Source organism: Panthera leo, chromosome F3, assembly GCF_018350215.1.
Source record: "Panthera leo isolate Ple1 chromosome F3, P.leo_Ple1_pat1.1, whole genome shotgun sequence".
NCBI lineage: Eukaryota > Metazoa > Chordata > Mammalia > Carnivora > Felidae > Panthera > Panthera leo.
The window spans coordinates 36,431,256-36,444,039 of record NC_056696.1 but is presented as its reverse complement, the minus strand read 5'-3'; the positions used below and the strand labels follow the sequence as shown (position 1 = coordinate 36,444,039).

The window sequence follows — 12,784 nt, the reverse complement described above, 5'->3', positions numbered from 1 at the left end:
CTCCTCTTTGGAGTTTGCGAATTTGTGGCGTTTGTTTCTTATTTTTTCTGGCGTGTCGGCTCCTGGAAACGAAAGCGGGGGGGCGGATTCGCTCTCACGACCTCCACAGCCGCCTCCGAGGGGACGCGGTCGGGGTCCCCGCTCCGGAGCAGCCCTGTGGACGAGGCTCCAGAATTTCCGGGCGGCGTCTCGAAGCTGCCATGGCGACCCGGCGTGCGGGGCGAAGCTGGGAGGTGAGCCCCACGGAACGGAGGCCGTCGGCCAGGCCGCGGAACTCCGCGGCCGAGGAGGCGGCAGCTTCCCCGCCCGTCCTGTCTCTCAGCCACTTCTGCAGGTCGCCTTTCCTCTGCTTCGGAGATGTGCGGCTGGGAGCCTCGCGGACGCTGCCCCTGGCCCTGGACAACCCTAACGAGGAGGTGGCTGAAGTGAAGATCGCCCACTTCCCAGCCGCCGAGCAGGGCTTCAGCATCTCGCCGCGATCGTTTGAGCTACAGGTAGGTGGTGGGCTGGGCGTGCCCCGGCCAGCGCTCCCTCGGCGGGCTCTCGCGCACCCTCCCTAGGAGGGGCGCGGCTTGGAAAAGAAACCCACAAATGAAAGACCCGTAGATCCTTTTCGCCGACTCTGGGCTGGTCCTTGTCCCACCGGCTCTCTGGAAGCCTTGGGTGGGCGGTAACTTGGGCGGTGACCGCATACCACCGCGCGTGCACGGAGCATCATTAGAAGCGTTCTAATAGACCTCTATTAAATAGCTTTTTAGTAGACCTAAGGCGTTGCCAAAGACTTGAAGTTCCAGAGTTAATACTCGTTTTTAAGATTGCCAGAAAGAGCAGCTTTTAAAAATGTTTTGCTTCCTATCAGTCATCTTCGCATGCATTTTAGTGTCCATATGTATCAGGGAAACTGACTCCAAATAGAGTCAGGGTAACTATGCAGGTGCAATAGTGGGCTTTGTTTTGGCTGAAGGTGTCTACAGCAAAAAAATGAAAACACCTGTTCAGGGTTTGTTTGTGCTTTTTTGTGCTTTTTTTTTTTTTTTTTTTGTATGCACGCTTTAATATTTTAATCCTTTTTCCCCTTTGCTGTAGTGTACTTTTAATGGGGAATCCAATTTAATTTTATGACTTGTTTCAAGAACAACCTGGGTACCTTTAATGCATTGCGTTGACCGTGATAATGTTCCCATCCCTCTTACCAACTAGAAAATTTATGTTCTTATTTTGATTGCTGTGGCCTTTGCATTGAGTAGAACCTCTGAAAGTGTGAAAATAAGCCACACTTTCAATGCGGAGTGGCTGATGCGGAGTCTGACCAGTTGTCTAAGCAACTGCTTCATAAGGTAGTGGGAAGAGGTTCTCATCTGAGGTCCATAGACGTGTGTGTAAGCAGTGGTTCATTTACACTTAAGAACCTTTGTCTCCCCTCTTTTCTGTGGACAGATAGATTTTTTTTTTCCCGTCTATGTAATACTTTTTTATTTCTTTTTGTTATGTGGACTAAAGTTGTTTTATGGTTTTTAATTTTGTATTGTTAGAATATGCCGTCTTACAGAGTAAAAGTTCACTTTTTTAAAGTTACATTTTTATTTCATTTTCTTAATGTTTATTGATTTATTTTTGAGAGAGGAGAGGAAGAGAGCAGAGGAGGGGCAGAGAGAGAGAATCCTAAGCAGGCTCCACACTGTCAGCTCAGAGCCTGTTGCAGGGCTTGAATTCAGGACCCATGAGATCATTACCTGAGCCCAAATGAAGAGGCCGCTGCTTAACCGACTGAAGTACCCAGGCGCCCCTCACTTTTTTAAAGTGTTATAATTTAAAACTAGCTGTTTATGATATTTTATGATTTCTACCCTAAAACAAAACTTGTCTTTTCTCCTCTGAAAAACAACGGACACAATTTGTTTTGTCATTGTCGGGGTTTTGCATTCGACAAATTCCTGCCGGGCTATGGGCTATAGATGCAATTAAGATTTTCTTATAATTTTATTTTCTTGTTGAATCTTGTTGTTATTAGTGGCTTTTTTCCTTATCATGAAGTGAGATAGGGTAGGAAGATATATTTGACCTGTTAGATGTTATTATGGTGTAGAGTATTGGTGACCAATAATTATTAATCCTCTACTATGTCTAAATTGTACATAATATGTTTTGGTTATTATACATCACTACTTCTATAGTCATTCAAAATGTGTTCTTTGATTACAGCCTAAAGAAAAAATTATTATTTCTGTTAACTGGACACCATTAAAAGAAGGCCGAGTAAGAGAGATTGTGACATTTCTTGTAAATGATGTTCTGAAACACCAAGCTATATTACTAGGAAATGCAGAAGAAAAGAAAAAGAAAAAGGTAATAAGTTTTAATCATTCTGTGATTTACTCTAAGAAAATAATAACATATAAGAATCATTTTATATTTATATTTTGATAAGTCTAAAAGTAACATGTCTGATATTGCTAATTTAAAGGTAATTTTCAGTAGCTGTCAACCTAATCTGTATGTTTTGCTTATTTTTGCAGAGGAGTCTTTGGGATACAATTAATAAGAAGAAAATGTCAACTTCTTCAAGTGATAAGAGGAATTCCTATATTCAAAATGTTAATACAACATTTTATGTTTCCCAAAAAGCTGATAGAGTTCGGAGCCCACTACAAGCCTGTGAAAATTTGGCTATGAAAGAAGGCTGTTTCCTAACAGAAAACAATTCTTTAAGCCTTGAAGAAAATAAAATACCAATATCACCTATTAGTCCCATTTTCAAAGAATGCCATGGTGAGACGTCCTTGCCTCTTTCTGTACGTCGATCTACTACATACACATCTCTTCACGCATGTGAAACCGGGGAATTGTTGAAAGTAGAAGGTGCCGATGGTTCAGAAGATTTTAATTTTAATGAGAAAGTGACAAGTGAAACTTCCTTTAGCTCCATAGATAATATGAGTGGCCAAATTGAAGAGAATAGTAAGCTTATTCTTACCCCGACCTGTTGTTCAACTTTGAACATTACACAAAGCCAAGGAAATTTTCTAAGTCCAGATTCCTTTGTAAATAACAGCCATGCAGCTAATAGTGAACCAGAGGTAGCTACATGTCTTTCATCAGATACATTTAGGAAAGATAATTCAAGTCCTGTGCATTTGGAATCAAAAACTGTACATAAAACTTACCGGACAATTTTAAGTCCAGATTCTTTCATAAATGACAATTATGGACTAAACCAGGATCTAGAACCAGAGTCAATTAACCCAATTCTATCCCCAAATCAATTTGTCAAAGATAATATGGCATATATATGTATATCTCAGCAAACATGTAAATTATCATCATTATCAAATAAAAATTCTCAGGTCTCACAGTCTCCTCAAGATCAGAGAACAAATGGAGTTTTACCTTGTATTCGTGAATGTCAGGGTTCACAATCTCCTGAAGCTATTTTTGAAGAATCCAAAACTTTAGAAATGAAGTCAGATTGCTACAGTTTTACAAAAAATCAGCCTAAATTTTCTGTAATTCAGAATATTTCTAGTTACAGCCATGATAAACGTACAAGACGCCCAATACTTTCTGCCACTGTTACTAAAAGCAAATCCACTTGTAGCAGAGAAAACCAAACTGAGGCTAATAAACCAAAGGCAAAAAGATGTCTCAACAGTGTTGCAGGTGAATTTGAAAAACCAACAGATACTCAAAAAGAGAAAAGTGGTTTTCAGTCTTGTCTTCCAGTTATAGATCCAGTGTTCAGTAATTCTAAGAGTTATAAAAATGCAGTAATTCCTTCCTCAAAGACTGCTTTAGTTGCTCGCAAAAGAAAGAGTGAGGGAAACAAGGAAGATGCAAATGTGAGAGTTACAGTTACAGAACATACAGAAGTACGAGAAATCAAAAGAATCCATTTTTCTCCTGTGGAATCTAAAATGGCAACTGTTAAAAAAACAAAAAAGATGATAACACCCATCTCAAAACATATTAGCTACAGAGAGAAATCAAACCTGAGGAAGAAAACGGGTGAGTCTTGTTTGTAAAATCTTTAATGAAAGTATACGTATAAGGAGCATATTTTCTGTTTCTTTTGGTTTGGTAAATGTCCTGTTGATAAGTTTGCATTAAGTTGTACTTTTCGTTTACCAGTTTGCTTCGTACAAGATGGAAAAGGGTGGGGCTGAATTCTAAAATCCTTTTGATTTTGCTCTTACTTAAACTTTGATATTTTGTTCATTATGATGTTTTTGCCTTAATTTTAATGTAAAAAAAATACTGCATTAAAATATTTACCTTGATTACCCCAGTTACCTGGTACCCACCTCAAGTTTTACACCCAGGGGAAAGTACTTCACTTGCCTCACCTTAGTCCAGGCCCTGACTGGAAGAGCTAGTGGTGTCCCTGGATCCCATATTACCGTCTGACAAAATGCAGAAGTTGTCTTTACATACTCTTTGTACCTCATGACATTATTCTCCCTCAGCCTTTACTTAGCCATTAATCAGCAACCTAGATAGAGCCCCAGAGCTCTATATTCCTTTGGGAAAAATGTCATTGCTCCTTCCCCAGTACAACTGGACCACCAAGACTACCTCAAAAACAGGACTAATTCCATCATGCCCTTTTAACCCAAATTACCTCATGGTAGTTAAGGTCCAGGAAGGGAAACAAACCACTCTACTTATTTAACAGATAATTTAAAAGAATCCTAGAGCTCCTAGGAAGTATCACACATCTGTATTATCTCATTTCTCTTTGAACGTCCCTTCCTTAATTTGAACCATTTTCTATATCTCTCCAGCTCTTTCAAGTGTCTGTGCCCTCTGGACTTACTGTCTTTCATTAGCATTATCTTTTCTAAACATTCCCTCAGTTTCTTACCTTGCTGTTTGCATTGCCACCTTCTCAAGTTATGTCTGTTTTCTTTCGTATTCCTCTGACCTTGGGCCTCTTAATGGAATAGTGGACCACCTTCCTCCTCACATCTACTATTGTTTCTCCTTTCTTCCTTGAAAAACAAACAAAAACCAAACAGCAACAAAACAGCTTGAGGCTCATTTTTCATTCTCTTCCACCCATGTTCTTCCTTGTTACAGTAAAAGATTACTCCCAAGATTTTTACATTTGGCTTCTCCACAACTACCGTCATTATCCTTGATGATTTCAAAATCCTTGTAGTGTATCTTTCAATATTCTGGCCTTTTGATTCCAACATACCTAGGCCACACTCTCCTAAAAGTCTCCAAACTCCAATCTCCAATCACCATCTCTGTGATTTTAGCATTTTCTCTTGAAACCCAGCTCCAACATTTTTTCTCCTCTTCAGACACACACAATCCTTTAATCTATCATGGTTTCCACAGTCCTCACTCTGACGTGTCCTTACTTTCCTACTTATACAGCTTGGATTCCATAACGCGTCATCATCATTTAATTCATCTCTCTTCTCCCTCGTTGTATTTGCCTAGGAAATTCCATCCCAATCCAACCCTCTCTGCTCTGTGCTTGAACCTTGCTGGTTGGTCTTTAATGACCACTAATTTCAAGCAAGCCCTTAACTCTTTTTGGCTACATCTTTTTGGATTTATTGGCTTTTATCGATTTACTGTAGACTATCTTCTCCCTCCGTTCTTTTCTCCCGAAACTTCTAACACCTCTCATTCCTCCTCTCTCATCGTTGATAATAGGAGGTAATATTTACCGAGCATGTGTTCTGTCAGACCCAGTTGTAAGTGCTGTACTATTACCTCATTTAATACTCATAACAATTACACAAAATAATTATAATCAATACAGTATTTTTTAATGTTTATTTTTGAGAGAGTGGAGGGAAGGGGCAGAGAAAGAGAGGGACAGAATCCCAAGCAGGCCCTGTGCTGACACAGATCTGTGCACACAGCAGATTCTGTGCCCTTCTACCCAAGGATGTTGCTTTAGCAATTGTCTTCTCTGTCTCATATCTTCATTTTTTACTCTCTAATGGGTCATTTGTGCCCTTCTACCCAAGGACGTTGCTTTAGCAATTGTCTTCTCTGTCTCATATCTTCATTTTTTACTCTCTAATGGGTCATTTCTGATACAAATATGCTGTTATTACTTCCATCTCTTAAAACAAAAACAAAAACACCTCTTATTGATACCACTTATCCCTCCTGCAGCCCCTGCTCCATTCTTTTGCTTTCCTTTGAGCAAAACTCCTTGCAAGTACCTAAGTATTCACTTTGTGATAGTTTGCTGAGATATGGGCACTTTTTTGTGTAAACATGAATTAAAAGGTGCTTTTTAATGCAAAAAAGTCACTTAGAAAGTTGCTTGTATTAGCTGTTTCCAATTCCTCTCCTATTTTTTGAACCCACTTCAATGGGCTTTTGACGACTTCACTGAAACCTTTCTTATCAAGGTCCTCGATACCTCCCTACTGTTAAATCCAGTAGATATTTCTCAATCTTCATCTTGAACTCTTAGCAAACTCTTGGCTGCTTTGAGCCTCTGCCTTCTTGGAACGCTTTATTCTGCCATCCCCTCTCTCTCCTGGTTCTCTTCCTATTTCGCTGGCTGCTTCTTGGTTCCTTGTTCAGTGCTCTTTATCATCCCGGCCTCTAAATCCTGGAGTAAGTGAAGGCTTAGTCATTGAACCTTTTTCATACTTTTACTCATTCTGTTAATGATCTCCTTCCATCTCCTAGCTTTCAGTGCTGTCCATACATGGCAGCCTCCCAATTTTGTATCTTTAGGATGGACTTCTAATCTGTAGACTCATTTATCCAACATGTAATGTTTTTGCTTCACTGTCTAGTGAGCATCTTTAATTTGTCCAAAGCCAAACCTTTACTGTCCCCTCTTCCATGATACCTGGCACATACCTGGCATGTTGCTTCCATCACAACACTTGCTACTGTGACCTCTCATCTCAGGCCCAAGCCTTGTAAATGTCCTTAAGTGTCTTTCTCTCCAAACTTTTCTTTATAAATTCAGACAGTCTGTCTGATTCCAAATTCAGTCCATCAACAAATTCTTTTCTTTCTTTTAAGTTTATTTATCGGGGCTCCTGCATGGCTCATTCAGTTAAGCAGCCTACTTTGGTTCAAGTCATGATCTCATGGTTCATGAGTTCAAGCCTGTCATCGGGTCCTGTGCTGACAGCTCAGAGCCTGGAGCTGCTTCAGATTCTGTGTGTCTCTCTCTCTGCCCCTCCCCTGCTCACTCGCTCTCTCTATCTCTCAAAAATATGAATAAATGTTAAAAAAAAATTTGAGTTTATTTATTTTGAGAGAGAGACAGCCAGAGGGGTAGAGAGAGAGAGAATCCCAGGTAGCGCAGAGCCCGATGTGGAGCTAGAACTCCGGAACTGTGAGATCATGACCTGAGCCGAAACCAAGAGGCGGATGCTTAACCAACTGAGCCACCCAGGTACTCCGAACAACAAATTGTATCTTCTCTTTCTTCCAAATACGGAATCTGATCACTTCTCACCATTTCCAGTGGCACCTGATTTAGTCTGTGTCATTGCAGAGCCTACTAACAGACGTTGTTTTCACCTTTGGCTTCTCTATAGTCTATTTCCCAGTAGCAACTAGGGCAGTACTTTGAAATCTTGGAGTGTTGTGCCTTCAGCTTTGTTCTTCTTTCTCAAGCTTGCTTTAGCTATTTCGGGGCTTTTGTGGTTCCATGGAAATTTTAAGATTGTTCTATTCCAGTGAAAAATGCCTTTGGAATTTTGATAGGAATTTCACTGAGTCTGTAGATCACTTTCGATAATATGAACATTCTAACAATGTTGATTCTTTAAATCCATGAGCCTGGAATGTCTTTCTGTTTAGTTTTGTCTTCAGTTTCTTTCATCAGTGTCTTACAGTTTTCAGTGTACAGGATTTCACCTCCTTGATTAAATTTATTCTTAGACATTTTATTCTTTTGATGCAATAGTAAATGGAATTGTTTCTTAACTTCTCTTTCTGATTGTTAGTGTATAGAAATGCAACAGATTTTCATATATTGATTTTGTATCCTGCATCTTTCCTGCGTTCGTCTATTCCAACAGTTTTATGTTGGAGTCTTTAGGGTTTTCTGTATTTAATATTTCATCTGCAAATAGTGACAGTTTTACCTCTCTCTTTCTAAATTGAATAACTGTTATTTCTTTTTCTTGCCCAATTATACTATGTTGAATAAAAGTGGCAAGAGTGGGCATCCTTGTCTTGTTTCTGACAATGTGTCTTCTTCCATTCTTACCTGGTTTTTTCCTCAGTAATTCAAATCTTTCATTTATTTCAAGTACTGTAATCAACTTTTATTAACTCTACTCCCTGATGAATTTGCCGCTAGGTACCTTCCCTAAGCAAATTTGAATTCAGCGTATACGACATCTTGTATGTACCTGTAAACTCTGTTTCTTTGCCTGTATTGTTTCCTTGTTTCCTATAGATATTATCTGACTAGGTAACAAATTCCTTGAGAATAAGGAACGTACATATATACCTTTTTTATTTTCTACAAGGTGTACGATAAGTGATGAATGAATGACTTACTAAATAAGCCACTGAAGTGTTGACATTTGAACCTATAGTTTCTTTAAGGTGGCCACCTAGTTGAGCCTCTTTGCAGGGTTTAGAAAGAATTAGACACGCTGAGTATCTGATTTATGAGCCTATATGAGAGCATGGTAAGTCGCTAAGAATGATTGACTCTTCTTTCTATTCTGATGAACCTAGGAGAGCAGAGAAAGAAGACAGTTTTCCTAGATGCATTTATTCAGTATTTATAAGGTGCCTGCTGTGTGCTATGCATTGTTCTAGGCTTTATGGATATGAGGGAGAAAAGGTAGAATTTCTGTGTTCAAGTTGTCTCAGTCCTCTGACTGAGCTATGCACAGGGAATCATGAAAGCACAGAAATGGAGGCACTTTACTTGGCTTTTGTGAATGGCGAGGAGCTGTGAGATGGTTCCAGGAAAGGCTTCTCACAGGATAAAATGACTCCAGGCAGAGGGACTAGCTTCTGCAATGTTTCAGAATGAGGATTTTTTCCTCTTAATGTTTAAAAGGTTCAAACACAAAGAAACTCAGAACCTAATAACTATCATGTCACAATTGACTGTGTTCCTTATTTTCACAATTGGCGAAGATTTGCAATCCTTCTAAATCAAAACTAAACAAACTTTTCCTCTAAAGATCCAGATAATAAAAATTTAGGTTTTGCAGGCCAAATGATCTCTATTGCAACTACCAGACCTCCACTATTGTAGAAGGAGAAAGAGTCATAGACAATGTGTAAGTGAATAAGTGCAGCTGTGTTCCAATAAAATTTTATTTATGTACACTGAAATTTGCATTTCATGTAATTTTCAAGTGTCGTGAAATACAGTCATTTTGATTTTTTTCTTAACTTTTTACAAATGTAAAAACTATTCTTGGATTGTCGACTGTACAAAGGTGGCTGGATTTTGCCTGTGGGGCATAGTTTGCCCTCTGCTGCCTTTTATTAGCTCTTCATATTTAGCAGGTGTATAATCTGGTGAAACTTGCTTTTGAGGAAGTGAACTGCTATCCTGATATAACCTGTATCAACCTAGAAACGATATCACTTTGCCACTGTGACTCTTATTATACTTTTCTTTGTAGGTACCACCTACTGTCTCCCTCAGTCCCCTGGGTTAGATAACCTGGACATCATCTGCAGTTCTCATTCTTCTATCACCTGCCTAGCCAGTGGTTGTTAAGGCTTGTAGGTTCTATTAGAATAACTCTTTCTAATTTGTCTCTACTGCTTCTGTTTTAATTTAAATTCTCATAATAGCTAACTTGCGCTACTGTAATAGCTTCCTCTTAGCTTTCTATCTCTAGTCTTGATCCCTTTTATTCCATTGGCCACTGTTTTCTAAAATGTAAATGGTGGCGTCACCTCCTAGATTTGAGTCTTTCATTGGCAAACCAGGCACTTCCAACTGACTAATAGTGCAGGCTCTGGGACTATAGTGCCCAGCTCCGCCACTTACTAGCTTGTGTGACTTTGACCAACTTGCTTAATTGTTCTAAGCTCCAGTATCCTAATTATATAAAACGAAAACCTATTTTTATAGAAAACCTATAATAATAATAATACACTTCTTATAGGTTTTCTGGGATAATTGCGTGAGGTATTCTATATTAAAAGACTATGCTAGTGCCTGCAGCAAAGCGTTCAAACATTAGCTGCCACTATTATTTTTACTATGATTGAAGTCTTTTCTACTTCTTTCAACCTCTTCTTGTATTGCTTTTCTGATATGTATTTTTTATTCAGGCACATTGCAGTTCTGTCAACAGGCCACATGCCTCATGCCTAACTTCCACTTTAAGAGTCCGCTCAAGAGTATTCCCATTTAGGAAGGCTGTCCTGCCCTTTTAAGTGAAGTTAGCTGTCCCTTCTCCTTGTTCTCATTGCTGCTTAAATGTTGTATTTTTCCTCTATGTATTGTATTGTAATTCCTTTTAAGCTTCTGTACTAGACTGAGAACTTCCTAAGGGGTGGGGCCGTATCTCAATTCTGCATTCTCAGTACCTAGCATAGAATCTGCAATACATACATAAAATAAATTGTGATTGAATGTGACTCCTAGCTTCTATAGGCACACAAGATAAAGTGTAACTTCTGGTGTAGAACTTCCAGATGTAGGTTTTATTGACCACCAAGTTCATAGCGTAGTACAGGGTACATAGTAGTTATTCAGTATTTGCTAAATGGATGTGATACTGAAGAACCAAATTTAACTTTAAGACAGTTCATTCATGGAACTTATTTCATTTTTAATGCTATTATTCTACTTTCTAACTTACTTTAGATTCATTAGTATATAGAACTCCTCATTCTAAAACAAGCAAAAGGACAAAACCCGTTGTTGCTGTGGCACAGTCTACTCTGACTTTCATAAAACCATTAAAAACAGGTAAGTGTTTACTATCTTTAAATTCACTGAAAAACTGCCATGGAATGAAGCATGAATGGCATTTGAAATGGAAATGAATTGATACTTTTTTGTTGCATTAAAGCCTCGAGGCATTTTAAAATGTGTATTCAGATAACAATTAGGATATTTTCTCAGACTTTGGTGAAATTGACTCAGGTAACAGGATTTTTAAATAACCAGGAAGTACAGCTCTACTTTTTCCCTTTAAACTTTGATTATATTTTGTACCTAAAACGCTTTCAACTGTTTGCACTAAATAGTGGAAAAGCGAATATTGTTCAGTGTTTTAAAGGTGGTTTTGCTAGGAAAAATGGTCTTTTGCTATATATTGCATAATAATGTAAAAGAGAACTTCTCATGCAATAAACCAATTGTATTCGTAGATATTCCTAGACACCCAATGCCGTTTGCTGCAAAGAACATGTTTTATGATGAACGCTGGAAGGAAAAGCAGGAGCAGGGCTTCACTTGGTGGCTAAATTTTATATTAACTCCTGATGACTTCACTGTAAAAACAAATATTTCTGAAGGTAAACATTAAATTAATGTTTAAGTTAAATAATACTGTTTTAACAGATAGTTTTTAACATGAATTTTCATTTTTTAAATTATACATATATATTATAGTTAATGGCATAGCTCAGTAATTCATTGACATGAATGCTAAAGATTCATATAAGTGAGAATTTTTAGGGAATTCTGTACTGAAAGTACTAAACTTTTTTTTTTTCTTTTTGCTTACCATTCTTGTTCATCAGCCAATTCAATTCCAGCCTTTCAGGGGAATGAGTTTTATTTTAATGCAAGTTCAGTCTGAATTAACAGTGAAACATGACTACTAAGAAATCCAATTCAATCTTAACCACATTAATAAAGTGTAATGTCCTGGTGAATAAGTCTAATAGCCTTACATGACCTGATCCTTTCAGGCATATTGTCTTCCCTTTTTTTTTTCTTTTTTTGTCTCCACTTTCACATACCTTAGTTTGAGATGTGTGTAGGAAGACTACAGAATTTTGAGGAATCTTAAAACCAGTTGATATGGAGAAACATCTCAGTGTTTGTTCTGGAAAGGGGAAAACTCAGATGTAGAGCAAGATGGAAACATGCTGTCCTTCAAACATTTGAAGGCTTTTTTCCTGAGAGGAAGGGAAACTTGTGCTACTCTTGCATAGAAATGATAGGGATCAATCAGTTCAACTCAAGATAAGGAAGAATCTTTGTAAACATTTAAATTGCCAAGCCATCGCATAGGCTGTCTTTAAGATGATAGTTTCTCCACTGTTACAGTGTTCAGGGAGAGGCCAGTCTATATTTGTTAAAGAACAATATATAGGATTTTCACAGTAAAAGCCCTTTGACTAGATGATCTCTAAGGCTGCTTTTCTTTTTCTCCAGAAGTAAACACAGCCTGATACTTAGTTCTCTTGGGAGAAAATGTGTTTTATAAAATTTCAAATTGCATTTCAAAATTTAATTGAATTTTTTAAAGTCACATTCTTTAAGAGACTTTTTTTTGCTTTTAATTTATGCAGAAGATGGAAACAGAGAAACCAGTTAGGAGACTATTTTAGTCTAGGTTAGAGTTGATTGATAGTGTTTGAACTTGGATAATAGTGGTGGGTAGCGCTAGAAGTAACTCTCACGTTAGACTTGGGATCCATTTTGCAGGTAGAGCTCCAGGTTGCAATGATAGAATGGCCCACGTATTGAGTGAAGAGTGACACTCATGTTTTGAGACAGGAAAGAAAAGAGCAAGCTTGTAAGGAGCAGAGAAGAAATCCTATTTTGGCCATCTTAAATTGCATGTATTGCTGGATTTAAGGATATGGATCTATAGTTTCACCGGAAACATTCTTCCTT

The 12,784-nt window shown here is 38.2% G+C and overlaps 1 protein-coding gene across 5 annotated transcripts in view; it reads left to right on the top strand.

Moving 5' to 3' along the window:
* Positions 1-12,784, top strand: part of ASPM (assembly factor for spindle microtubules) — a 51,927-nt gene continuing 39,143 nt past the window's right edge. For all 5 annotated transcript variants that reach the window (XM_042926372.1, XM_042926371.1, XM_042926374.1 and 2 more), the window contains exons 1-5: positions 1-494; positions 2,203-2,346; positions 2,517-4,002; positions 10,796-10,900; positions 11,305-11,451. In XM_042926372.1, coding sequence (XP_042782306.1) covers positions 201-494; positions 2,203-2,346; positions 2,517-4,002; positions 10,796-10,900; positions 11,305-11,451 — 2,176 coding nt within the window. In that variant the 5' untranslated portion in view covers positions 1-200. The remainder of the gene's footprint in view (positions 495-2,202; positions 2,347-2,516; positions 4,003-10,795; positions 10,901-11,304; positions 11,452-12,784) is intronic.